Genomic DNA, 26,377 nt, shown 5'->3' with positions numbered 1-26,377 from the left:
TATAGAAGCTAGTGGTTTCTGTGTCGTCTTTAGTGGTACATAGAAGCTTTTGGAGTATAATAGATTAAACTCGATAGAACAAACAAACAAAAACCTTTCAGATTTGACTTTTGTTCTGTGCCAGGTTTATCAGAGACGCATATGTCTAGCTACTATTGCCTACTAGAGCCCGGTTCATTGCTTTATTTGGAATTACAACTTAACTCTTTGAAAACCAGTTTCCCACTCTTGCGAATATTAATTTCTGTACTTCTATTGCTGTTTCTGTGTAGGGAAAAATTAGCTTAAATGTAAACTACTTAATCCTCAGCTCAGTAGTGATAATATCAATACAAGTTTGAAAGCAACATTTTAGTAAAAGTAGATAAAATTCATCTAGTTTTAATTCGGGATCTATTTACTCAAACTGGATCTTTGTTTATTCTGGTCCAGCAGAAACTAGAAAGAGAGAAAGTCTCCACTGCCTCCAGGGATGAGCCTTTAGAGAAAGGCCAGTATTGCCCTCAGGCTGATGCTTTTGAAAGAAGGATATAGTCCATCCCCAGTCTAGAGTGTTGTCAATTCTTTCTTTGTGGTTTAGTTAATTTTTTACTATGCTTCAGGTGCTAAATTGCCAGTATATCAGATGCTCAGATTCAAACAAATCCAAATATCTGAAATATGTATAGAAAATAAATTTGAAATACTGCTTATTCTCTGCCAGCGTTCTCTTATTCGTGATTTGGCTGTGATTAGCTACCAGTCCTTTTATTATGGTAGATGTTCCTAACCCTGAGGAATTAATGTAGTTAATCTCAACGTATTATATTTTTCTTCTACAAAAGGGGAGGTTGAGGTAGCTCTATTCCAAGATAATAAAATCATGACAAATATTTAATTACTAGAATATTGGTATGTCTTAGGATCATCTTATAGCCTACTAAGTGATTTTATGGTTGTCATAATTGAAACCTGTTACTCTATAAACCAGAGAAGTCCTAAATCCCCTGTGAATAGTGTGGTAGATGGTTGCCATTATTTATATAGTTTATATAAGATGTTCTTATGAATGCTTACAATTGCATAAAATTTATTCTTATTTTTATAGTCCGTTCGGCACTTGAAGTACTCTGTGTTTAAGAAATCACTACTGGGCAGTGTTTCGGATAACGGAATAGTAACTCTCTGGGATGTGAATAGTCAGAGTCCATACCATAACTTTGACAGTACACATAAAGCTCCAGCTTCAGGCATCTGTTTTTCTCCTGTCAATGAATTGCTATTTGTGACTATAGGCTTGGATAAAAGAATCATTCTCTATGACACCTCAAGTAAGAAGTAAGTGTGATACCATCATTTCTTAATTTAGTAACAAATAACTATTATCTCATTAGCAGACATTTATGATTTGCATAGACCTCTGATTAATGTTTAGGAGATCTAAAGTTTGTGTACTTGATATCTAAAAGGATAGAATTTTCTCTTTTTCTTCCCATGCAGAAAAAAATACATGAGATGTGGATATTCTTTAGAGTACATCTGGATGATGAATGTTGAGGGTAGCATGTTAATGATTGCACATCTTTATATTAGCATATAGGTATAGTATTCTTTTTCAGAAATACAACTAAATATGTATATTTTAAAAGCAGTATGATTAATTTGCTTTAAAATTAACTCATTATCAAGAGCAGGGTTTCTACACTAGTCACATTTTGGGCTGGATAATTCTCGCCTGTGGGCATTATAGAATATTCAGCAGCATCCCTGGCCTCTACCCAACAGAGGCTAGTAGTACTCCCCAAATTAGCAAAAGTAGCAGAATGACCCCCAGTTGAGAACCACTTATCTAGAGCTAAAGGGTACATAATCTTCTAAGTATCTGGGTCCATTATGCCTTCTGGCTTTCTTACAGTTAAAGGTATGCTTGGTTAGCTACAGGAAAAAAAAATGGTACAAGAGTGCTACAGGTGTATTCAGGACACCTAACTATATCTAAAGATTGTATGGAAGAAAATGGTAATGTTACTAGACTAGGTAAGGACCTTCTGTCAGTCCTTGTTGAAGTTTACTGTTACTTGTTTCACTTTCTTCTTTTTTAAACATTTTTCTTTTTTATTCTTTCTTTTTGACCTTTACCAAGAACCTTAAGAGTCAGTAAGCATTTCTCTTACAGCAAATAACTGTGGCAAAGAGCTCAGCTTCAGCAGTTCAGTATCCATATTTCTGTATTAGCTTCATGAGGATCATGCTACATGGATTCTATTAGCTTTTTGGTCAAGAAATGCACAGCTAAGAGCAAAGTAGCAGCTGCTCCCCTGCAAAAGGTCATAGTCCTCTTGAGACCTGAGCAGGTCAATAAATGGAAAGGGGATAGTTAGGGCCTCCTTAATCCTGAGACTAGAGCCCTTGTTTGTGGAGTAACACCCAGGAAGTCTGTCGTGTTCACTGTCGAAGTAGTAGTTACTCAAAGAAATAGGTGCTGCTTTTAGACAATGTAGAACGTACCTATTGGAAGTGAATAGAAAAAATAGGATGGGTATCAAGGAGGGCACATGTTGTGATGAGCACTGGGTGTTATCTGAATCATTGAACACTGCATCTAATGATGTACTATACAGTGGCTAACAACATTAAAAAAAAGAAAAAGAAAAAATAGGATGGCATGTTCAGTTCCTTTATATGCCATTGTATTAGAAATGTCTCTAAGTCTAATTCTGAATTTATGCTTTACACAAGTATTTGGGATGCATATTCTAAGTAACTTTGCCAAATGCTAAGTAACTTTGGTTTTGTTAGATAGCTATCTATATGTCACATATGCTTATATGCCTGTATAGGCTCACATATCTAGATATACTTTGTTACCCTTTTCAAAGACTAGTGAAAACTTTAGTGGCCGACACTCCTCTAACTGCAGTAGACTTCATGCCTGATGGAGCCACTTTGGCTATTGGATCTTCCCGTGGGAAAATATATCAGTATGATTTAAGGATGTTGAAATCACCAGTTAAAACCATCAGTGCTCACAAGACATCTGTGCGTTGTATAGCATTTCAGTACTCCACTGCTCTTTCTAAGGTAAGGTATTTTCTTTCTTTTCGTTGTTTTTGACTTTACTAAATAAGTCAGTTCAGAATATGGAAATCATATTTTGTCCATTAAACACAGTGTAGTTTTACTTTATAGTCATTTTTATATGAAAGCATTTCAAATGACTTTAGTACAAAGCCATTTCATACTTGGTTTTAAAACTATTTTTTTTTTATGCTTCTCATACTTCTCTCTTCAAAAAATATTTTAAAAGGCTTTTTGGTTCAGAGGGAAACTCTCAGATCCACCAACAGGCTTAAGATTTGTAAGGGAAATTATATATATTTTTAACCTAATGGGGAATTGATAAAATATTAATGTATAGTATGGAGCATTAGAAACCTGAGCTTTTAAATATTCCATTACATTTCAGTCAAGTTTAAATAAAGGCTGTTCAAATAAGCCCACAGCTGTGAACAAACGAGCCATTAATGTGAGCGCTACCAGTGGAGGACTTCAGAATTCTGGACTCGTCAGAGAAGCAGCCACCACTTCTGTTGGCACGGCTCTACCACAGCCCATGACAACAGCCGGGGGGAAAGGAGCAGTAGCTGTCCAAGACAAAGCAGGTAAGTGCTGCTTATGTATCGTATGTGGAGCTACCACCCGGCACCCCAGTATGTATTATTAGTGCTTTCCTCAAAAACCTAGAATTCAAATACACTTGTGTATTTAGGTAGAATTATTAGTAGATAGTGAAAATGGAAGAAGTGACCATTTTAATTTGAGCTATAAATTTTTAAAAAATTGATGAAAGGTACCTATTCTATTTAGCTGAACTTTTGTTGTAAGAAATATTGATTATCTTAAAAACAGAATAATGCCAATTCAGAAATTATCCTAATGCCACTCCAGACTAGATGACTTTCCATTGTGTCTTCAGATTAATCAGTAGAGAATATGATTCTTTGATGCTGTCATTTTGATTTGATCTCTGAGTCACAAAAAAAGCTATTAATGGCTTCTTTTATTTCATAATTCAGAATGTAAAGTAAGTCAGGTGATGAAATGAACGTATTTAAGTGCAGAATAGTGCCTGGCACATATTAAGCAGTATATTAGTAGTTTATTAAAGAAAAATAAACAACAGTGTTGCAATTTTTAAATAATTGCTTCTACTCTCATAATCATATTGATGAAATGGTTCTTAAAGAACTCATTTAGACTTTGTGAAGGTGTGATATGATGATAAACTTCCCTGTATTTACTGTAGAGAATATTCTTTTTCTCTAAATTCCTGAAAACATTTTTTTTCTTTCAAATTTTAAGAAGTTACACTATACTGTTAACTTGCAAAGTATTTTTAAAAGTCTGCATGGTAGGGGCACGTGGGTGGCTTAGTTGGTTGAGTGTCAGACTCTTGGTTTCGGCTCAGGTAGTCATCTTGGGGTTGTGAGGTCAAGCCCCACGCGTTGGGCTCTGCGTTGTGTAGGGAGTCTGCTTAGGATTCTCTCTCTCTCTCTCTCTCCCTCTGCCCCACCCCCACTCGCATGCACTCTCTCTCAAATAAATAAATCTTTAAAAAAATTTTAAAAATTTAAAAAAGTCTTCATGATATACCTCTGTGTTTCTAAAGTAATCTCATTAGAAATGGATGTATCCATGTCTTTTTAAGGTTTCAGGACAAATACTTAACTTGGACAAAAATATTTATTGTACCTTCTCAGCAGGAGTTTTTGATTTTTAAGTAGAAGCAAAACTTTAATTTGTTAGCCTTGGTAGTATGGAATGGCTTTTTAAAAAAATAATAAGTATATATCTTCATTATGAATTTTCTTGTAATATCTACATCATCCTTACATAAAAGTCATTACATATTATATAGAAAAATAGTTAATTTAAGAACTCCCAGAAACAAATATTGTTATATACTTAGAAGAAGAAATTCATTTTGAAATATAACTTTGAGTGATACATTCGTCAAGATGTTGAATTAACTATATTATGAAAATTGTCATTGTTTTCAAAGATTATTTTATTATTATTGATTCTATTCATGATTTCCAAAATTAAACAAAATAAAGTTTCTCTCATTTACTCTGAGCTTTCTGAAGTCTCACTGTTATTCATTTAGATTTTAATAAGGAAACTCATTGTAACGATGACAGCATTAATTAGGTAATGCAAGACTTGGGTCTGCAGGGTCACTGATTAATGATAACTCTTGGCTGATCAGCACAGTTTCTGACAAAATGAATGTTTGCTCTGTACCCACAGAGTTAGAAACTTTTGTTTATTAATTTTATTTTGAAATAATTGCAAACTTATAGAAAACTTCAGATATAGTACAAAGAACTCCTGAGCTCGTATACCCTTTAGCAGATTTACTGTTTTATAAATTTTGCCACATTTGCTTCATCATTTGCTCTTTCTCACACACACACACATATACGTACATTCTCCCCCCTCTGAAACATTGAGAGTATGTTAGACTTAAGTTTTGGGTCTGTGACTTCCTACCAGAACGACTTTGGGCAGTTTTCTTAACCACTCTGCATCTTAATTTTCTCTTCCATAGATAATATTTAACTTTGAGGGTTATTTTGAAAACCAGAGAAAATGTATCAAAAGTGCCTGGCGCATGAAGGCACTCAGTAAATTATGGTTTTGCTAATGTTGTATCATGGTTATCATCATTACTATTACTATTATTTTAAACTTCCTGTAAAATAAATCTGAAATTTGAAAAAAGTTCATGTAGCATCTACTTAAGGCGCCAACCAAACCATTCCCACCAACAGTGCAGGAGGGTTCCCCTTTCTCCACATCCTCACCAACACCAGTTATTTCTTGTGTTGTTGATTTTAGCCATTCTGACAGGTGTGAGTTGATATCTCATTATGGCTTTGATTTGCATTTCTCTGATGATGAGTGATGTTGAGCATCTTTTCATGTGTCTGCTGGCCATCTGGATGTCTTGTTTGGAGAAATGTCTGTTTGTGTCATCTGCCCATTTTTAAATTAGATTATTCATTTTTTGGGTGTTGAGTTTTATAAGTTTTTTATATATTTTGAATACTAACCCTTTATCAGATATGTCACTTGTAAATATCTTCTCCCATTCTGTAGGTTGCCCTTTAGTTTGTTGATTGTTTCCTTTGCTGTGCAGGAACTTTTTGTTTTGATGAAGTTCCAATAGTTTATTGTTGCTTTTGTTTCCCTTGCCTCAGGAGACATATCTAGAAAGCAGTTGCTATGGCTGATGTCAAAGAAGTTACTGCTTATGTTCTCCTCCAAGATTTTAATGGTTTCATGTCTCACATTTAAGTCTTCAATCCATTTTGAATTTATTTTTGTGTATGGTGTGAGAAAGTGGTCTAGTTTCATTCTTTTGCATGTTCTTGTCCAGTTTTCCCAACACCATTTGTTGAAGAGACCTTTTCCCACTGGATATTCTTTCCTGCTCTGTCAAAGATTAATTGACCATGTAGTTATGGGTTCCTTTCTGGGTTTTCTGTTCTGTTCCATTGATCTCTGTGTTTATTGTTATGCCGGCACCATACTGTTCTGATCACTATAGCTTTGTAATACAACTTGAAGTCCAGAATTGTGATGCGGCCTTTGCTTTTTCTTAACTATGGAGAACAAACTGTTGGTTACCAGAGGGGAGGTGGGTGTGAGGGATGGGTGACAGGTGATGGGGATGAAGGAGTGCACTTGTTGTGATGAGCACCTGGTGTTGTATGGAAGTGTTGAATCACTATATTGTACACCTGAAATTATTACTCTGTATGTTAACCAACTGGAATTTAAATAAAAACTTAAAATAGAGAACCTTTGCAGACTTGTTGCTAGTGCTCATTTTTGGTAGAAAAACAGCTGTTCAAGAAGTAAAAAGTAAGTCTTTAGCACTACTTTCAAATGATCCCAAACTTCTTTCTCCTAAAGTTCCAGAGGCTAGAGGTATGCATTCATACGTGTTTAAAGACCTAGAAGAAGGAGAGAAAATTTCTTCTTTATAACCTTTAACTCTTGGTGTAAACACCAATGACAGTGATGTACAAATGTTCAGTAATATTTTAACTTTTTATCAGGTGTTATCAGAAAAGTTTATTTTATTTGCCAGGTTTGGACATTTTTAGATATGCTGGCTGTTCTTTGTTTTTGTCCCACCTTTTTAGTTTTCATTTGGGACCAAGATGACAAATAAAACACTATTTAAAATGTAATTAATACAGGGGGCATCTAGGTGGTTCAGTCGGTTGAGAATCTGACTGTTTTGGCTCAGGTCGTGATCTCGGGGTTGTGAGTTCGTGAATTCAAGCCCAGCATCAGGCTCCTTGCTCAGCAGGAGGTCAGTTTAAGATTCTCTCCCTCTCCTGCCCCTCCCCCAACTCTCTCTCTCTGGAAAAAAAATAAATGTTTTTAAAAAATGTAATACAGTAGCATGCTACCAATTAAAGTACCTGACTTCATCACAGCTCTTGAATCTCTACAACTCATTCTTCCACCCAAAAATGAGCAAGAAGCTACTGAGCCCACAGAGTTCCTCTTACAAAGTCCCTGCCCTGATTCCTTGCATTATATACTGGTGGGGAAAATAAACTGCTGCACACCTCTTTATCGTTGTCTACTCTGCTATTCTTTATGAGTTTAATATTCTGGTTTCTTTCCTCTTAGTAAATGATCCTGAGGCTAGGAAAGTCACTTGAGGTCGATAATACTGAGAGCAGTGTTAAGCTTCCACAGTTAGTGAAGGAAAAGACAGCAGAAGGGAAAAAGGAGATCCATTTACTGCAGTTGTGGAAAGGAACTAACATGACTTGAATCCTGCTCTATGTTAGGCGTCTGGCTGTACACCTCACAGACCTTTTTAATCATTTGTAGATGCTCATAAAAATGAGTCCATTATAACAGAAGTTGGTTGTGTTCAGTATACTTTGTTTAAGAGGGTGGCAAAGTATATAAATCATTTTGGGAAAATTTCATCAAAATGGCTAAAATAAGGTGGTGTCCTATAAACAAATAGACTATTTGCTTTTGAGAAGCCCTTCATTCCATGAAAATCATGGTTAACTGAGCTGTTGTTATGTTGTTTTTTTTTCCTGGTGCTCACAGTACCAATATATGTGTAATACATTAATTTTTAGAACCTAGCTTCTGATGGTAAATTCATTTAGATGTATTAACAGTTATTTTTATATCTAATTTTCCTGTAAGGTTTGCCTCGAAGCATAAACACTGATACTATATCTAAGGAAACGGACAGTGGGAAAAATCAGGATTTCTTGAGCTTTGATGATACCAGAAAAAGTAGTTTAGGTGACATGTTCTCACCTATCAGAGATGGTAAGTCTGTTCAGATCAGAGGGTCATGTTCTTTTGCTGGCAGTCATTACATTTTTATTCTAGCTAAAAGATGTGGGTAATAGCTTCAGCCTGACTCTGTTCATGACAGTTGCTAATTTTCTCAGTCCCTGGGGTGGTATCTTTTCCTTTGCCCTGATATTTCAGATGTTACCATTCTGAAGTATATGCTTGTCATTTTCACATGGGAACTATGCAAATAGCTCTCAGGTTAGCATTTTAATTTCCACAGAAGTTTCTTAAAGGAAGCTTTGCCTCCATAGGCAGTTTTTAGTTGTATCTACTTCTAAATAAATCTTCTTAAAATCTTGGATATTTTGATAGGCAAAAAATATCTTTCTAACCTAAAAGAATTGTTTTTTGATTATTAGTATCTAATTGATATATTTATTCATTGTTTTCATGGAGAAATATGGCTGGGTAATAGATTGATTGCCTCATCTTTTACCCTATGTATGCAAGTACCATACACACACACACACTCTCTCTCTCTCTCTCTCTCTCTCCCCCCCCCCCCATTGTTAGGAGATGCTGCTACTAAAAAGAAAATAAAAACATAAAAAACTTTACCATTTTGATAAATAAAAACATTATGTGTCATTGTTCATACTATAGAACTAGGCACATTATTTGGCTGTGTTTCTGATACCGATGTTCATACTGTTTTCATTTAATTGAGTAGTCTCACTGCTAATAGTAGTATTATTAACAATATGGGTAAATTTCTAGAGCATAATTTGGCAGGTTAAATATTCATACTCTTTGGCCTATTAATTCCATTTCTATAAATTTTTCTAATAACTTGTTCAGAGAATCCCACAAAGATTTGTATATACTGTTTTTTGTAATAGTGGAACTCTGGAGCATATCTAAATGTCAACAGTAGCAGGATGTTTAAATTGTTACATCCACTCATGATCCTATAAAATTTCATTTTTTACTCTAAATTGTCTGTTTTCCAAATTTTCTACAATTAATTTTGTAATCAGAAAGAATGAATACAAATGTGATGGCACAGAATAATTTAGTGGATTCTGTTTTACCCTGGCCTGAAAATGACTAATTGCCAGGTTAAATTTCTCTATCTTCCACCTAATGAAAGAGGAAGGATTCCTTTTTTCAGGACGAAGAGGGGTCAGACTACATAGCTAAAGAATAAAAAGAGGAAAGATGTGGGCAAAGGAGGGAAAAGTGGCTTGAGCTAGAGTTGAGAAAGGTTTTGGAGGTTAGTAACCATCTGGGAGCTTTGGCTTATGAGAACCCCTGGGGTAACTTTTGAATTGAAGAATGTAGGAAGGAGGTTTTTGAAAGTGTTTGAGTTATAAATGAAATTCTCTTTAGTGGTTTTTAAGAGAAATGAATAAAGGATAGAAATTCCTCTTTACTTTTTTAAAAATATGATTAGAATTTGAGCTATATGTCCATTTATTATTAGTGTTTTGTAGTATTAATAAAAGAACATGAATACTAAATATAGTATTGGTTTTCATTGTCAAGGGATTTATGTTTGATTTCAAGAATGCGTCTCTCCTTAGGTAAAAGACTTAATCTGTGCCTCAATTTCTTTATATTTTAAATAAGAATACTTCTCCTTTTCTTAAGAGAAAACTAATAACTTCTAGAAGTGTATGTGTGTTGTGTAATTGCTAGCGATGTATACACACATGCAGATAGACGGGTGGATGGTATTCCTACTACTCTGATAATCGTGTATGATAATTTATTGGCCATTTGAATTTCTGCTGGATTTTTTAATGACTTTTGCCCATTTTTCTATTAATTTGCTAAAATGGAGTTATTAAAATATTAATAAAATCTTATGTTTTTTATATCATTGTAATGCTCTCAAACTATTTTGATGTTGTTTCAGTTGATCCTCAAAACAATCTTGTGAGATGGTCAGGACGTTATTCCCATTATATAGATGCAGAAACTGAAGCTTAATTGTATTAGAGGCTTGTTGTTTAAGGTCACAGAGCTATTAAGTGGTATAGGCAGAATTGGATTATAGATTTCTGGAGCCTACTGCAATGCTTTTCTAGTATACCTTGCTGTCTCATTAAATGACCCTATACCACAGAATTACTTTTCATATTTGTTGCTATGCACGGAGCAAAAAGAATAAAAAGGGACGTTTATATGAGTTCCAGCTGTAACTTCATTCAGATTGTCCTTCTTAAAATCAAACTCTTTGAGGAATGAATAGGAAGCTTAAGTTGCTATGTCTTCTTTTTCATAATTTTAAAAATTTGATTTTCTAATTTTATTATAGATGCTGTGGTTAACAAGGGAGGTGATGAGTCCGTAGGCAAAGATGGTAAGAACTTTTGAGAAGTATTATGAAAATTAAAAGTGACATTGTGTTATCTATTGATATGTAACAAATTACCCCAACATTTTTTTTTAAAGATTTGTTTATTAATTTGAGAGAGAGAGAAAGAGGTAAAGAGAATCTCAAGCAGACTCCGCACTGAGCATGGAGCCGGACACAGGGCTTGATCTTATGAGTCTGAAATCATGACCTGAGCCAAAACCAAGGATCAGGTGCTTAACCAAATGCACCACCCAGGCACCCCCAAATTACCCCAACATTTTGAAACTTAAAAGAACATTTATCATCTCATAATTGTGGGTTAAGAATCTGAACTTGGCTTAGCTGGGTGCCTTTGGCTTCAGGTCTCTCTTGATGCTTTAATCAGGAGATCAGCAGGGCTGCAGTCATATCAAGGCTTGACTGGGCAAGGATCTACTTCTAAGCTCATTCAAGTGGCTATCAGCAGAATATACCAGTCCCTTCCCATGTGGGCCTTTCTGCAGGGCAACTAACAACATGGCGGCTGGCTTCCCTTATAGTTGGTGAGCAAGATAGTTAGAGATGGCACTCAAAATGAAAGCCACTGCATGTTTGTAATCTAATCTTGGGAATGACATCCCACCACTTTTGCTGTATTCTCTTTGTTGGAAGCAAGTTCCTGGGTCCTGCCCACATTCAAAGGGAGAGAATTACATGAGGGCATGGATCCATGCCAGAAGGCAGGGATCATTCGGAGGCATCTTAGAGGCTGACTACCAAGATGTACTACAGATACATACCTACCAAATTAACAATTTTCAGTTATCAAAAACTAATAATATTGACTAAAACATTCATTGGGCTTTGCAATTTTCAAAGTAGTTTTACATATAATATCTCTTTTTAGTTTCACCACTCAGGGAGATGAATATCATTATTCACATTTACTGATCAGGAAACAGAGTTTTGCAATTTCTGCCCAAGATTTTGTATACATCAAGTAAGGGGTAGAGCTGACAAATGAACCTGCCTTCTGAATCCAAATCGCATGTCTTTCTACCATATTAACCTGTCTATCCTGTTAAGTGCTTTTCTTAAATATCCAAGATTGAGGAAAATCATATGCAAATGTTTTTTTTCTCCTCTTTTTTCAGGCCTTGACTTTCTACCACAATTGAATTCAGTCCTTCCTCCAAGAAAAAATCCAGTAGCTTCAAGCACTTCAGTATTGCATTCTAGTCCTCTTAATGTCTTTATGGGATCTCCAGGGAAAGAAGAAAATGAAAATCATGATCTGACAGCTGAATCTAAGAAAATATATCTGGGAAAACAGGAACCTAAGGACTCCCTCAAACAGGTATCTGCCTAAAAATGATACTGAGTTATTGCGTGCACTTGTCAGTAGCAAGCATGTAATGAAGCTCATCACGAGGTAGAAAGCAGGCGGCTGCCAGGGGATGTGTCCTAATTATTGACAGTGCTGTACACTCCCCAGGTAGAAAATAGTCTTCAATCTTGATGTCACATGTTTAAAACTAAAGGCTACTTTTGAAATCTATCTTTGGAAATGTTGGAGGTAACAGCAGATGTAAACTTACGCTGTTTTTTTTAAGACAAGATACTTGACTAGTTTTTACCGAGTTTTTTAGAATTTATTTCCATTGCAGCAGAAAGCACCAAGTTGGTGGTCAAGTCATTTGCCCTAAGTCTTAGAGGTAATTGATGGTGCTGAGAATGTAATGCATCCTCATTACCTTCTGCTATAATACAGTATCCAAAATAGAAGTTAATTTGCTATATAAGGGCTTAAAATGATCAGATGTTACCAGCAAGGTCGAATCTGTCACATTTTCATATTGATTTTTTAGAATGATATTGAAAAGATATTTCTGGCTAGTTACCATCTGAGATTTGGGGATTTTTCTTTTCTTTTTTTTTTTTTTTTTGGCCTATAATCACCATTTTCAGTGACACTCAATAGCAGATGCTTATTAGTAAATGAGCTTTTCCTCATCATGTTATCATTGAAATTGTTTTTGATTAGCAAAGTTGATTTATTTTGCCACTAGTTCTAGCAATTTATTTTTCCCCTTCTATATCCCTTCTAATTTTTCATTTTTCTGATCCTAACTACTAAAAGAAATATAGGTACAAATTAGATATATAATATTGGTAAAGCCAGAATTGATATATTGTTTATTTTAAATGTGAAGTTTGCAAAGTTGATTTCTGGTGCTGAAACTGGAAATCTGAATACCTCTCCATCATCTAACCAAACAAGAAGTCCTGAGAAATTTGAAAAGCCAGAGAAAGAAATTGAAGCCCAGTTCATATATGAACCCCCCCTCATTGGATCCTCAACTCCAAGTAAGTACATAAAACTCCTGATATTTGAAAGTGTTAAGTTGAAAACTCCCACTATTTAACTTGAAAAGGGTAAATAAATAGAGTGATCATAGGCTAAGAAAATTAAAGGAGTTTAAATTTTACAACACTTGTCTACTGCAGCTCTCTTACTAGAGGGCAGTGACATGTATGTGAATGGGGAAACTTGATGACATTGATTTGATACTCTTTAGGTGTGAATTTTATTTTCAATCCAATATCTAAGGGTTTTGATCTAATATGATACAAATAGGAATATAATGTAGGACCCTTTGAAAATGAGTCATTAACTACCTGAAATTGTCTTTTTTTTTCTCCCCTCCATACTAAAGTCCTACATAGATTTCATGCCACAGATCCTATAAACTTGATCATATTTAATGGGATATTGGGTTCAGTTATACAAGTTATCTATAGAAAACAACTCTGTATAGAAGCAACTCTTCTATATAGACATTTATATCTTACTTTAAGGTTTCTGTGGTTATATTGTATTAGTGTAAACTCTGGGGCTTTGCTTGTAGCGGTACTTTACTCCTGTATTCCTTTTGTTTATTTTTAATAGTCTTGGTTTATCTAGTTGGTGGGATAGCATGTCACATTCATCTTTTATAAGAGGAAATGGTTCCAAGATTCTTCAAGATTAATCCCTCTGTCATATGTTATTATATTAGACAGTTGGCAGTTTATATATATAGATAAATGACTATTAGAAATAATACCATAGAAAGTTTCTAAGATTTGTATTCCAGACAGTGAGTTTTTCTAAATGTCACAGGAACACTGTTCTTTACCAGTTTTTCAAGTGTCCTCATGCCAAATCTTATTTACAAATGTTTGATGTCTCTTAGTCTAAGCTGACTATTAATATTTTCTCTATTTTTATTCTAGATCCAAAGATAGCATCCTCTGTCACTGCTGGTGTTGCCAGTTCACTGTCAGAAAAAATAGCTGATACCATTGGAAATAATCGGCCAAATGCACCATTGACATCTGTTCAAATCCGTTTTATTCAGAACATGATACAGGAGACATTGGATGACTTTAGGTAGTAATTGAGAAATTTGCTCTTTCTATCCAGACATTAACTGGCTTTTTTTATTAGGTATAAAACTGGAACCATAAGTAATATTGGCAGTTACTACTCTTTTTTTTTTTTTAAGTATTTTTTTTGTAAAGATTTTATTTATTTATTCGACAGAGATAGAGACAGCCAGCGAGAGAGGGAACACAAGCAGGGGGAGTGGGAGAGGAAGAAGCAGGCTCCCAGCAGTGCAGGGAGCCCGATGTGGGGCTCGATTCCAGAACGCTGGGATCACACCCTGAGCCGAAGGCAGACGCTTAACGACTGCGCCACCCAGGCGCCCCGACAGTTACTACTTTTGCCTAGGTTTTGGGGTCCATAAAAACAATAGAAAACATGATGAGTCTTGTTGCTCTTGCTGTATTGAATTTATTGAATGTCAGCCAGGAAAAGGTACATTTACCTAGGGCAATTATTAGATAACTTGGCAGGACAGTCTAGCAGGCAGACTGCCATCATGGATTTTTTTAATCATCCACATTTGGACAGATTCTGGTAAGGTTCAGTGGTATTTGTAGAAGTACTGAAGTATTTATAAATCACCTGTTATGTATGCTATGTGTAATAATGTAATAGAGAAATAATTTTTTAAAGGAATTCTGAATATTTACAAACAGAATGCATCAGAATGTAGTAGTGAATTAAAAAAAAATTTTGCATGGATCTATGCTTGTCTCCTCATCCTTTGAATTTTGAACATGGTAAGAATGTGTTCAACATTGTTGCTTCCTTTTACCTATCATCTCAATATATACTGGAAGCTATTTTCAATTATTGGTATCTTTTGTATGTGTTTTTTCCCTTTCTGACCTGTAGATACTTAGTATTCTAGCTCTGATTTGGAATATCATGAGCAAGAATGTTAGAGAAGATGTATGGTTTTTGTTGGTACAGGTTTCTTTCTTCTTCTTTTTTTTTTTTATGATTTATTTGTTTAGAGAGAGAGCACAAGCAGGAGGGGCAGAAGGAGAGGGAGAGAGAATCTCAAGCAGACTCCCCACTAAGTGTGGAGCACAACACAGGGCTCAATTTCATGACCCTAAGATCAGGACCTGAGCTGAGATCAGTAGTCAGACAATAACCGACTGCACCACCCAGGTGCCCCAGTGCGTGTTTCTTTCTAATGTTAAAAGTGTTTTGGGGGGCGCATTCGGTGGGGCATCTGCCTTCAGCTCCGGTCATGATCCCAGAGTCCTGGGATCGAGCCCTGAGTCAGGCTCCCTGCTCTGCGGAGAGCCTGCTTCTCCCTCTCCCTCTGCCTACCGCTCCCCGTGCCTGTGTGCATGCTCTCTCTCTCTCAAATAAATAAAATCTTCAAAAAATAAAAATAAAAGTGTTTTGGGGGCACCTGGGTGGTGCAGTCAGTTGAGCACCCAACTCAATCTCAGCTGAGGTCTTGATCTCAGAGTCATTAGTTCAAGTCCCACATTGGGCTCCATGCTGGAGGTGGAGCCTGCTTTTTTTAAAAAAAAAAGTGTTTTGAAAAAGTAATTTTAAATGTTAACAAATATATTTTTAAAGGAAAATCATCATTTTTGGTCATTTTTGACATTTACAACATACAACATGCCTAGTATATGTACTGGGTAGTAAGGATACAAATATGAATGATCGGTCCACAAAGACCTTCTAGTTTAATTGGGGTAGGTACAATGTGTCCTGTTATGATGTATGTTTCTTTAATGTGGATTAATTCATTTGTGATTAGTAAATAGGACAGTGATGACAACATGATGAGGAAATTTCGTTGGTTCCTTTAACAGTTGCCAAAACAAAATATATGAACATAGCTGAAGGCAGCAAACCACCTATCAGTACCCATCTTTTCCTCTTCCCTTCCTCTTCACCTGGTTTGGCTTTGTGCTCTGTGTTTGGAAGGACTTATTTTGTGATTATTCCCTATCTTTGGATATTTTATCCTTGCCTCCATCCTTCACAGCCCCAATCCTTTTTTCTCTTTTCTTACCCCTTTTAACAAGTGACAACTTTAAGGTAAAAGGCAAATAGTTGGTGACTGAATGGAGACTTTCTTTGTGGCTAGGACTCCTTGGATCCAGTCCTACTTGGTTTTCAAAAATCTATAAAAATTTCAGTTAGTTCTCCTTACCCTATCAATGGCCACTGTGTCATCCCCTCCCCTCCAGACACACACCCCCCCCGCGCCCCTGCGCTGTTGAGGATGAAAACAATCATGGGTCTCTTCTCCTAGGAGGGACTCATCATTTTCTGGATTTTCATTCATATAGGTTTCTTTGCACTCTCAAGTTGAACTTAAAAATATATGATTTTGTAGGTTATCTGGCTTGTCCTCACTGTTAGAGTTGGAGAGGTTATATCCTAAGCAGAAGTCTGTGGATCTATTTTTATTGTCTTTCGAGAAGATTTAAGTTTCTTCTGGCAAGCAGATCACTTTGTACCTGTACTTGCTGGCTTTCAGGTTTTCTTAGGGCTGGTTTATTTCTGGTTTGCCTTTATTCCTAGGGTTTAGTCTCTGCCCTTCTAGGATGTGAAAGAATCCTAGAATGTCTGGAGTATTCACCAGGCCTGGTTCCTGAACTTTAACCTCCATTTCCCCAGCATCACAAGGCTGCCAAAGCTTTCTCTACTCTAGCTGCGACTTTATGTTTAATTTTCTGCATCTAACCCAGCACGGGCATTGCTTAGGAATCAACAGATATCTCAAGGGGGAAATTGCACAATTTTAGGTTTACTTTTCTGCAGGTACCTTCTTAGCACCTTGAAGCCTTGGCTGCTTTGGCTGTCCCAGACCCTAGCACTCCCCAACCCAGTGAGACTCTCTCAGCTCCAGGCGACTGCTTTCAGGTCAGCCTCTTTTCCCCACTGTCTAATCAGCACGTCCCCCAGAGGGAAAAGCAGAGGTAACTGGGGCTTACCTAGTAGACTTCCCTTCTTTGCAAGACCATAGCCCCTCAAATCCTGACCACCTCAGTGGTTCTCTGATGCTTTCAGTTTGTTTTGTTTTATTTTTTTTAAGATTTATTTATTTGAGAGAGAGAGCACGAGCAGTGGGGAGAGGCAGAGGGAGAAGCAGACTCCCTGCTCAGTGGGGAGCCTGACTTGCGGCTCCATCTCAGGACCCTGAGATCATGACCTGAGCCGAAGGCAGTTCCTTAACTGACTGAGCCACCCAGGTGCCCCCAGTTTGTTTGATTTAAATACAGCTTTTGTCATAATTGAAAGCAAAAGAGAATGTTTAAAAAAACCTATATAGTTGTAGCAGAAAAAGTTGTAACAGAAAGAGTACTTAGGAATAAATCTGACCAAAGATGGTAAAGATCTTTGTAGAAAAACACTTAAAAATTTATTAGAAAGCATTAACACTTAAATAAATGGAAAGATATGAAGATGTCAGTTCTTCTAAATTGGTCTATAGTTTGAGTGCAGTTTCAATCAAATCCCAGCTGTTTTTTGGAAGATGATGATAGGATAACTTCAAAATTAATGTGAAAGAAGAAAAGATCCAGGAATAACCAAGACACTCAAGAGAAGAACAGGTTGAAGGCGACTTGTCAGATGGGTAAGCTTAATTATTAAGCTGTAATTAAAATAGTGTAGCATTAGCACAGGATGGACAAATTGCCCAAAGGAATCAAATAGACCAGAGAAAAACCTGGGCTTATATAGAAATGTAATACACGACAGAGGAAAAGTATAGATCCCTGGTCCCTGCTATTAAAAAAATTAATTCTACCCAGCATAAAAGTTTAAAGGGTAAAATTTTAGACATTGTAAGAGAATTTATATATGAGTCATGGTAGGGAAGTTATCAAAGCATACGAGGATATACCACCTATAAAAGTAGATTGGCAAATTTGATTGTGTTATTAGGTCAGTAATTAGGAACACTAACTAGGACTGCTCATCACAAGACACCATTAACAAAGTGAAAGGACAAAAATCTAACTGTAGTACTCCAACAAAGGATCCAGCGAAGGATCAGATGATGTAAAGAACTCTTAGAAATAAATAAGAAAAAAAGACATTCAAGAGGTGCCTGGGTCGCTCAGTCAGTAAAGCACCTGCCTTCAGCTCAGTTCATGACCCCAGGGTCTTGGGATTGAGCCCCCACATCGGGCTCCCTGCTCAGCAAGGAGTCTGTCCCTCTGCCCCTCCCCCTGCTTGTGCTCTCTCTCTCTCTCAAATAAAGTCTTCAAAAAAAAAAAAAAGAAAGACATTCAATAGAAAAACAAGGTTAAAAGGCATGGACAAACATTTCACAGAAGAGGAATGGTCTATGAACATAAGTAAAGATGTTCAATCCTGTGGTTAGTCAGAGAACTGAAAATACAACGGGATAGTATTTCACACCCGTTAAATGGGAAAACGTCTAAAGTCTGGCAAGACCAAGTCTTGGTGTGGATATAGAGCAAGAGGAATTCTGTTACACTGATGACAAGCACGTCCACAGATACTACCACTCCAGCAAATAGTTTGCATTATTTTATAAAACTAAACAAATACACATCTGGATCATACCTTTAACGCAGCATATCTACTCTTGGATATATCATCTACAGTTATGGGCACATGTGGGTTGGGAAATATATATGTGATTGTTTATAACAACATTGTAATAGTAAAATCTTGAAAACAATCCGAATGTCAGTTGACAGGAGAATCTGTACACTGGTACAAATCAGTGAATTACAGATATATAGAATACGAATGTTGAAAACATGATACTGGGTTATTTTTTTAAGTGTACACTACTCAGTACTACATAGGATTTGGTATTTTTATAATGCTCAAAACCAAGCACAGGAAAAATATATTGACTACTGTTTCTATATTAGACAGTTTTTTTTTTTTTTTTAACATTTCTTTGCTTAAACAAAATTCATCAGAGTAGTGACTTCTTTCTTGGGCTTCTCATAAGTTAAGTGATAGAATCAGAGAGGAGCACATAGGAAGCTTCTATGATTTTGGTAATGTTCCAGCTCATAAGTTGTGTGGTGGGTGACTGAATAATCCGTTTATTATTATACTTCATAATTTTCATGTATTCTTTTGTAGGCATGAACGAATTGCATTTTATAGTGTAACCTTTATTATAACCACCCAAATAACCCTTTCCATTCTACTGGAAGTATTTTGTTTTAATAGCTAAAACATTGATAATAGTTAAAACATTGTAACCTAGTAAATTATCTGTATTTCATTGTAATACAAACCTATGTCTTTCCTTAATGATAATTTTATATTAAGAAATGTATAGTATGAGAGTTCTGGAGGTATACAGCCGGAGTTTATATACTAGCTCCATACTGGTTGTTTGATTGGATAAATTTTAACTGCTCTGTGGCTCAGTTCCTTCATTGGTAAAATGGAGGTAATAATTGCACCTGATTGTAAAGATTAAATGAGTTCTTCCATTCAAAGTACAAGAAACACTGCCTAGTATATAGTAATTAAATCTAGGTGCATTAGTATTTTTATTATCATTAATATTATTATTACTACTACTACTATTATTAGTAACATCCAATAATTTGAAACAATGAGAAAAGTTTAACCAGCTTCTTGACTGATCTAGAATTGGCAATACCATTATAATTCTAACAAGTATTTTAAATTCTTCCCTAGAGAAGCATGCCATAGGGACATTGTGAACTTGCAAGTTGAGATGATTAAACAGTTTCACATGCAATTGGTAGGTATGACATATTTTATTTTAAATTAGTGTAGAGTTGTGGATCTAAAAAAAGTCCATTAAAGGGTAGTATATTTTTACTTTATTATATCTAGTTGCTAGAATAAATAAACAGGGAGTTTTAGAAATTTAATAAGTAAAATGATTTTAACTAGTCACCCTTCTTTTTAACCTGTAATATTTAAGACTACTTTTTCACAGCTATTTATTTATTTATTTATTTATTTATTTATTTATTTATTTATTTATTTTAAGCTAGAAGTTTCCCACATGTACAAATATAAGCCTTCCAAATATATAACTTCACCAGCGATCTTTCATTTATATTAACAAAGTAGTAAGGATGGTTAAGTAGAAGAAATACCATTCAGCTAGTTAATTGAACATGACAGAAATGATAACTGAAAGTATGTAAAATAGCTTGCCAGATAAATGTGAAATACCAATGATTTAACAAGCATTTTTTTCTGTTTTCTAGAATGAAATGCACTCTTTGCTGGAAAGATACTCTGTGAATGAAGGTTTAGTGGCTGAAATTGAAAGACTACGAGAAGAAAACAAAAGACTACGGGCCCACTTTTGAAATTTCAGTGAATACCTTAATGTTTTATAATTTGGGAAGCTTTTGGCAACACAGAACTGCATGGAATCAGTATTGTTTTCATGGTATCTGGGAAAAAAAGTTTTTTTCAAGTAAAATGGTGATGGGATTTTATTCCAACCACTATTTCACCTTCTCTGTCAAAGATATTTATATTTTTATATTAAAAACTGTACAACATGTCATCTGCTTAATAGGAAAGTCCTCAGAATATTTAATTTCTGGAAGTTTTAGCTATACACTAAGTGCCCTTTTTCATAAGAAAAGAAAATTGTGCAAAAAAATAGGTTATGTTTTTTAATCACCTTTTTTTAACAGATAATATTTTTGATTGATGGTTGCCTTCCAAATTTTTTGGATGTTTGAGGATTAAAGAGTTTGATATGCCTTCTATTTTTATGGTGAAAGTAATTTTAAAATGGCAGTTGGTGTTTCTAAGCAATTGACTAGTAAAACACAAAGTTGGTTAGTAATTATTTTGTTAACTTGATAAAGTCAAGTATGACTATTATTTATTACTTGTACATTTCATAAGGAAATTTTGGTAATTTTGAATTGCACAGATTACATTATATATCTATTGCATTTATGTGTTTTGTACTTCTCACAAATCTCTACTCCTGTTTGGTATTTTTTAGCTAATTTCACTTTATGAAAACTTTTAGGGGTTTATAAGACTTGACTAGAGCTGCATATCTGCTGATTATCTCATGAATTAATAACATGCAAAGTTATTCTGTAAAGTTTTAATCAACATAATTCAACTTATAATCAGTGAAAATTTTATATTAGATGCTAAGTATTCAGTATTAGTCCCATTTTTTCCCTTCCAAATGAGAAGTGTGGATTATTTTGTTTTGTGGTTTATATCATTAACTTTCTCTAATTCTTTGTGTGCTGTGTGTAATGTTTTTATATTATTGACCTTATCATAAAATTTAGAAAGGTTAATTGTCAAAAGAATTTACACCTCTCTGGTATGGGTGGAGGTATACATCTACCTGCTATGATCTACAGTCTTAGTGATGTAAGATTAGGAGGGCTACTGGCTTATTTATCTTCTTGTAGTCTCTTGTCCCAAAGATTTAAACTATGTACCTTGTATACAGTACTTGTACCCAATTTTGACTTCTGAGATAAAAAATATTTACTAAAATAAAAAGGAAATCTAGCTAGCTTACTAACTTTATGGTTTTCCGAAGTGGTGGAAATTTTAAGGATATATTTAATAAGTGTAAACCTACTAATAATTACTTCAGGAAATAAAAACAGAAATATTACTTTTTCCCAGTGTGGCTCAGAGAATATGTTTGTGTTGAAGTATGAATGGGTGCTAATGTGATCTTTTTTCCTGACAGATTATTGGAAGCATTATGATTTGTAACAAGTTTCCTTATATATCATTATCAAATAGGTTTAGAAAACATAAAAGTGTGTTTTGCCTACATGCTGTATTTAAGTCCATTAATATTTTCCTATTGCCTTTTTCTATATATGCACATATGTATTAAAAGAGGTGGGATAAATAAAACAATTTTAGTAACTTTATGTGTATAGATGAAACATTTTGTCATAGAATTTAAAAGTTAAGTAAGTAACAAAAAATGAAATTTTCATATGGTAAAAAAGGTGCCTGAAATTGAACTTTTGCTTCTGGCCAAAATGGAATAATAGAGATTGGATTTACCTATTTGAAATTCTAAAAACACAAAATATGAGAGAGTTTTCAAATATCAGGCAAATATAGGCAATATATATCATATATAGGCAGCACAGGATAGTGTTCCCTGAGAGAGGGAAACAAATGAGACCCAAGAAACTCAATGGACCTCTAAGTACAAGAAATAAAACTACCAAAACACATCATAATCAAATTCCTTAAAACTTGTCTCAAAGGAAAATTCTTAAAGCTGCTAAATTTAAAGACACAGAAGAACAGAGACAGGAGTGTCAGAGACAGTAGAGTAACATCTTTAAAGAACTGAAAGAAAAATACTCAACTTTGAATTCTATATCCGGTGAAGATATCTTTCAAAAATGAAAATGAAATAACCTATTCAGACCTCGATAGTCTTAAAGAATTCATCACAAGCAGACTGGCTCTATAGGAAATGTTAAAGAATGCCTTTAGTCAGAAGGAAAATGGTACCAAATAGAAATATGTTTCTGTGCAAAGTAACAAGGACACCAAAAATGGTAAATATGTGAACAAACGTAAGGCTTTTTTTCATTTTAAATTATCCTTAATGGATAATTAATGATTTAAAGCAAAAATAATGACAAGCTGTTGTGTGGTTACCATAAGTAAAGTGAAGCGCCTGACAACAGCATCGAGGGCGGGAGGGAGGAAGCATAAGCGTACTACTCCAAGGTTCTAACAGTACCTGTGAGATAGCGCAGCATTACTCGAAAGTAGACTGTGATAAGAATGTAAACTGTAAGCCTTAAAGTAACAATAACAAGTCATAACTAATAAACCAACAAAGATGATAAAATGTAGCCACAAAAAATAATCCAAAAGAAGGAAGAAAAAGAAGAAAGGGAGACAAAGAATAAGTGGGACAAATAGAAATTAAAAAAAAACAAGATGGTAGATTTAAACAGCAATATCAATAATTACATTAACTGTAAATAGTTACCCTGATCAAATTGAGTTTTTTAGTCCAGCTATGTATTGAATCATGAAATCTACTTAAATATAAAGACAAATGGTTTATGAAAAGAAATAAAAAGTTAGAAAGTATATTGAGCTTAATGCAAATGAAAACAAATCAAAATTTGTGGGAATCAGCTAAAGCAGTACTTTACAGGGAAATTTATATCATTAAATGTCTATGTTAGAAAAGGAAAGAATTCAAATCAAGGACTGAAGCTTCCACCTTAAGCTAGAAAAATAATAGCAAGTGAAAAACAAATGAAAAAGGATTAGAAAAGAAATCAATGCAATAGAAAATAAAATCCATTGAGAAAGTGAAGCTGAAAGCTAACTCTTTGAGATCAATACAATTGATAAATCTTCAGACTGATGAGAAAAAAGAAGACATAAATTACCAATATTAGGAATGAGAGAAATGACACGACTGCAGATTCTACAGATATATATATATATTTTTAAAGATTTATTTATTTGAGAGAGAGCACATGTGGAGGGGGAGGGACAGAAGGGGAGAGAGAATCTCAAGCCAGCTCTGCGCGGAGCACAGGCCTCACTCAGGGCTCAATCTCAGGACCCTGAGATCACGACCTGAGCTGAAATCAAGTCAGATGCTTAACCAACTGAACCACTCAGGCGTCCCTACATATATTTCTGACAGAAAATGCCAAACCTAACTGTACTGGTGAATTCTTTCAAATATTTAAGGAGGAAAGTATCCAATTCTCAACAAATACATCCATGAAATAGAAGAGGCGATAATTCCCAACTCCTTTGAGGCCAGCATTACTCTGATACCAAAATCATAAGAAAATGACAAGCCAGTATTTATAACACAGATGTAAAAGTTCTAAACAAAGTTTAGCAATTTGAATTTAATGATGTGTAAAAGGATGATGTATGAACTAGTGAGGTGTTTGTTAATGCAAATTTGGGCTAACATTAGAAAATTAATATAATTCACTCTGTTGACAGACTAACATAGGAAAACCATATGATCATCTCAATAAATGCAAAAAGGGCATTTGACAAAACCCAACATTCATTTCTGATAAAAACTCTCCGTAAAGTAAAAATAAAAGAGAACTTCCTCATCCTGGTAAAGGACATCTTTAAGAAAAACCTCCAGCCAACCTCAATGGTGAAAGACTGTTTTTCCCCTAAGATCAGAAACAAAGCAAGGATGTCCACTATCTTCTATTAAACACTGTATTGGAGTTTCTAGCCAAGACAATTAGGCAAGAAAAGGAAAAACCATTCAAATTATAAAGGAAGAGGTAAAAGTCTCCTCACATGACATATTGGACTCTACAGAAAACCTAAGGAATATATAAAAATTCTAAAATTCGTAAGTGAGTAACACGGTTACTGTATACATGGTCAATATACAGATCAGTTGCCCCCCAACTCCAAAGTATATAATCAGCCATTCCTCACAAACCCAGTGCAGCTCTTTCTGCCCAAGTGTCCTGTCCCCATGCTTTAATAAAACCACCTTTTTGCGTGTGTGTGTGTACACACACACACACAAAAACAAAATCAGTTGCATTTCTATATAGTAACAAAAAATTGAAATGAAAAATCAATACTATTTATCAAGAATATTACATACTTAGGTATAAATTCGATATCTAAGACCTGTACACTGAATTCTACAAAACATTCCTGGGAGAAAGTAAACCTAAATAAATGGAGAGACGCCATGTTTATTGATTGGAAGGCAAATGTCAGTTCTTCCCATACGGATTTACAGATTCAGTATAATCCCAGTAAAAATTTTAGCAGAAACTGTTTTTCTCTTCAGCTATGTCTAATTCACTGTTTACCTAATATGGTAAGTATTTAATATCACCTGTTTCATTTTTCAGCTTGGAGTTTCCACTTGGTTCTTTTTTTTTTTTTTGTATATATATAGTTTCTAATTCTCTGTTGAAATCTTATAATTTAATTCCTTGAATATATTCATCTTAGTTATTTTAAAGTCTGTGGCTGATAACTAATATAAGAATATTTTACGGATTTGTTTCCATTTTATATTATTTCTCTCAGGTTTTGGTCACATTGTGCCTTCTTGAATATTTTTCTTTACTGAAGGATTGACATTGTTAAGAAAAATTGTAAAAATACTCTTTGAATGCTATCTTCTCCCAGAGATTTACTTTTCACTGTGGCAGGCAGCTAGGGATGAGCTGATTGCAAGTTGAGTTTAAGTCCCTGGTTTATTCTTATTTTTGTGGTTTCATCCTTAAGAGTGTGTGTGTGTGTGTGTGTTTTAAGATTTATTTATTCATTCGAGAGAGAGCAAGAGAGCAAATGTGCCAGTGTGGGGGGCTGGGCAGAGGGAGAAAACTCAAGCAGACTCTGGGCTGAGCACAGAGTCTGGCATGGGCTCAATCCCACAACCCTGAGATCATGACCTGAGCCAAAATCAAATCAAGAGTCAGACACTTAACTGATTGAACCACCCGGTCTCCCCAATCCATCAGAGTTTAAACCAAACCATTAGGGTTCCATCAGGTCCTATCTTACTTAGTGAGTCATGAGCTCTTAATTTTTGTCTCTCCAACTCTGTAGAGATTTCAAAGTTCTGCTTCTTATGGATGTTTAGATACACTGTTTCACCGTTGAAGTTAACAGGATGCCGGACAAGTTAGTGCTGTGGATAGTCAACTTTTTCTTATCTAAAATATTTCTAGTAAATAATTATTTTATGTATCAAATTATCAAGTTCCACATTCTTAGATAAAATGGAGCTCTTAAAGACTATAGTGATACCAAGATAAAGAAATAATATGTGTAGATTTATGTTATTTGTGGGAAAATCAAGTGTGAGACTATCAAAACTGCCCTGAACCTCTGAGAAGAAAAAGAGTATCTAGACCAAAATTCTCAAAATGTAGTTTGGTGATCCCTGGGAATTTCCAAGGTCATTTTGGGGTCTTGTGAGATCAGATTATTTTCGTAATAATACTAAGACATTGTCTTTTTCGCTCTTATTTTCTCATGGGCATAGTAGAGTTTCCAGAGTTTACATTACAAGGGATACCATTGCCCTGATATTTAATGGAATGGGTACTTGTGTATTCTTGTACTTTCTAGAGTTTTCTAAGATGAACTCTTTGGAGTCTTCAATTTTTAATAGTATAAAAGAGACTGAGACTGAGAAAATCAAGAGCCTGGAGTATACCTTTTCAGATGAAAAAAAGGACATTTATGAAGCTTAAGGGTATGGTCCCCTATTAGTCAAATATGCTTAGTAGTAGTAATTAAGTCAAGAGGGAGAGAAAGCCTGCCTAGAAAAGAATTGTGGA

The 26,377-nt window shown here is 35.0% G+C and overlaps 1 protein-coding gene across 5 annotated transcripts in view; it reads left to right on the top strand.

Moving 5' to 3' along the window:
- NEDD1 (NEDD1 gamma-tubulin ring complex targeting factor) overlaps positions 1–21,961 on the top strand; it is a 47,041-nt gene extending 25,080 nt beyond the window's left edge. For 4 of the 5 annotated variants that reach the window (XM_045779619.2, XM_045779618.2, XM_045779617.2 and 1 more), the window contains 10 exons: positions 1,088–1,317; positions 2,859–3,060; positions 3,446–3,641; positions 8,233–8,361; positions 10,652–10,696; positions 11,827–12,029; positions 12,886–13,039; positions 13,949–14,105; positions 19,746–19,812; positions 20,291–21,961. In XM_045779619.2, coding sequence (XP_045635575.1) covers positions 1,088–1,317; positions 2,859–3,060; positions 3,446–3,641; positions 8,233–8,361; positions 10,652–10,696; positions 11,827–12,029; positions 12,886–13,039; positions 13,949–14,105; positions 19,746–19,812; positions 20,291–20,395 — 1,488 coding nt within the window. In that variant the 3' untranslated portion in view covers positions 20,396–21,961. The remainder of the gene's footprint in view (positions 1–1,087; positions 1,318–2,858; positions 3,061–3,445; positions 3,642–8,232; positions 8,362–10,651; positions 10,697–11,826; positions 12,030–12,885; positions 13,040–13,948; positions 14,106–19,745; positions 19,813–20,290) is intronic. The other variant, XM_045779620.2, reaches the window with a different exon arrangement.
- Positions 21,962–26,377: the final 4,416 nt, after the last annotated feature.

Source organism: Ursus americanus, chromosome 17, assembly GCF_024610735.1.
Source record: "Ursus americanus isolate L20-20 chromosome 17, mUrsAme1.1.p, whole genome shotgun sequence".
In the NCBI taxonomy this organism is placed as follows: Eukaryota; Metazoa; Chordata; class Mammalia; order Carnivora; family Ursidae; genus Ursus; species Ursus americanus.
Note: the sequence above shows the minus strand (reverse complement) of the source record. Positions and strands in the feature narration are given on the sequence as shown.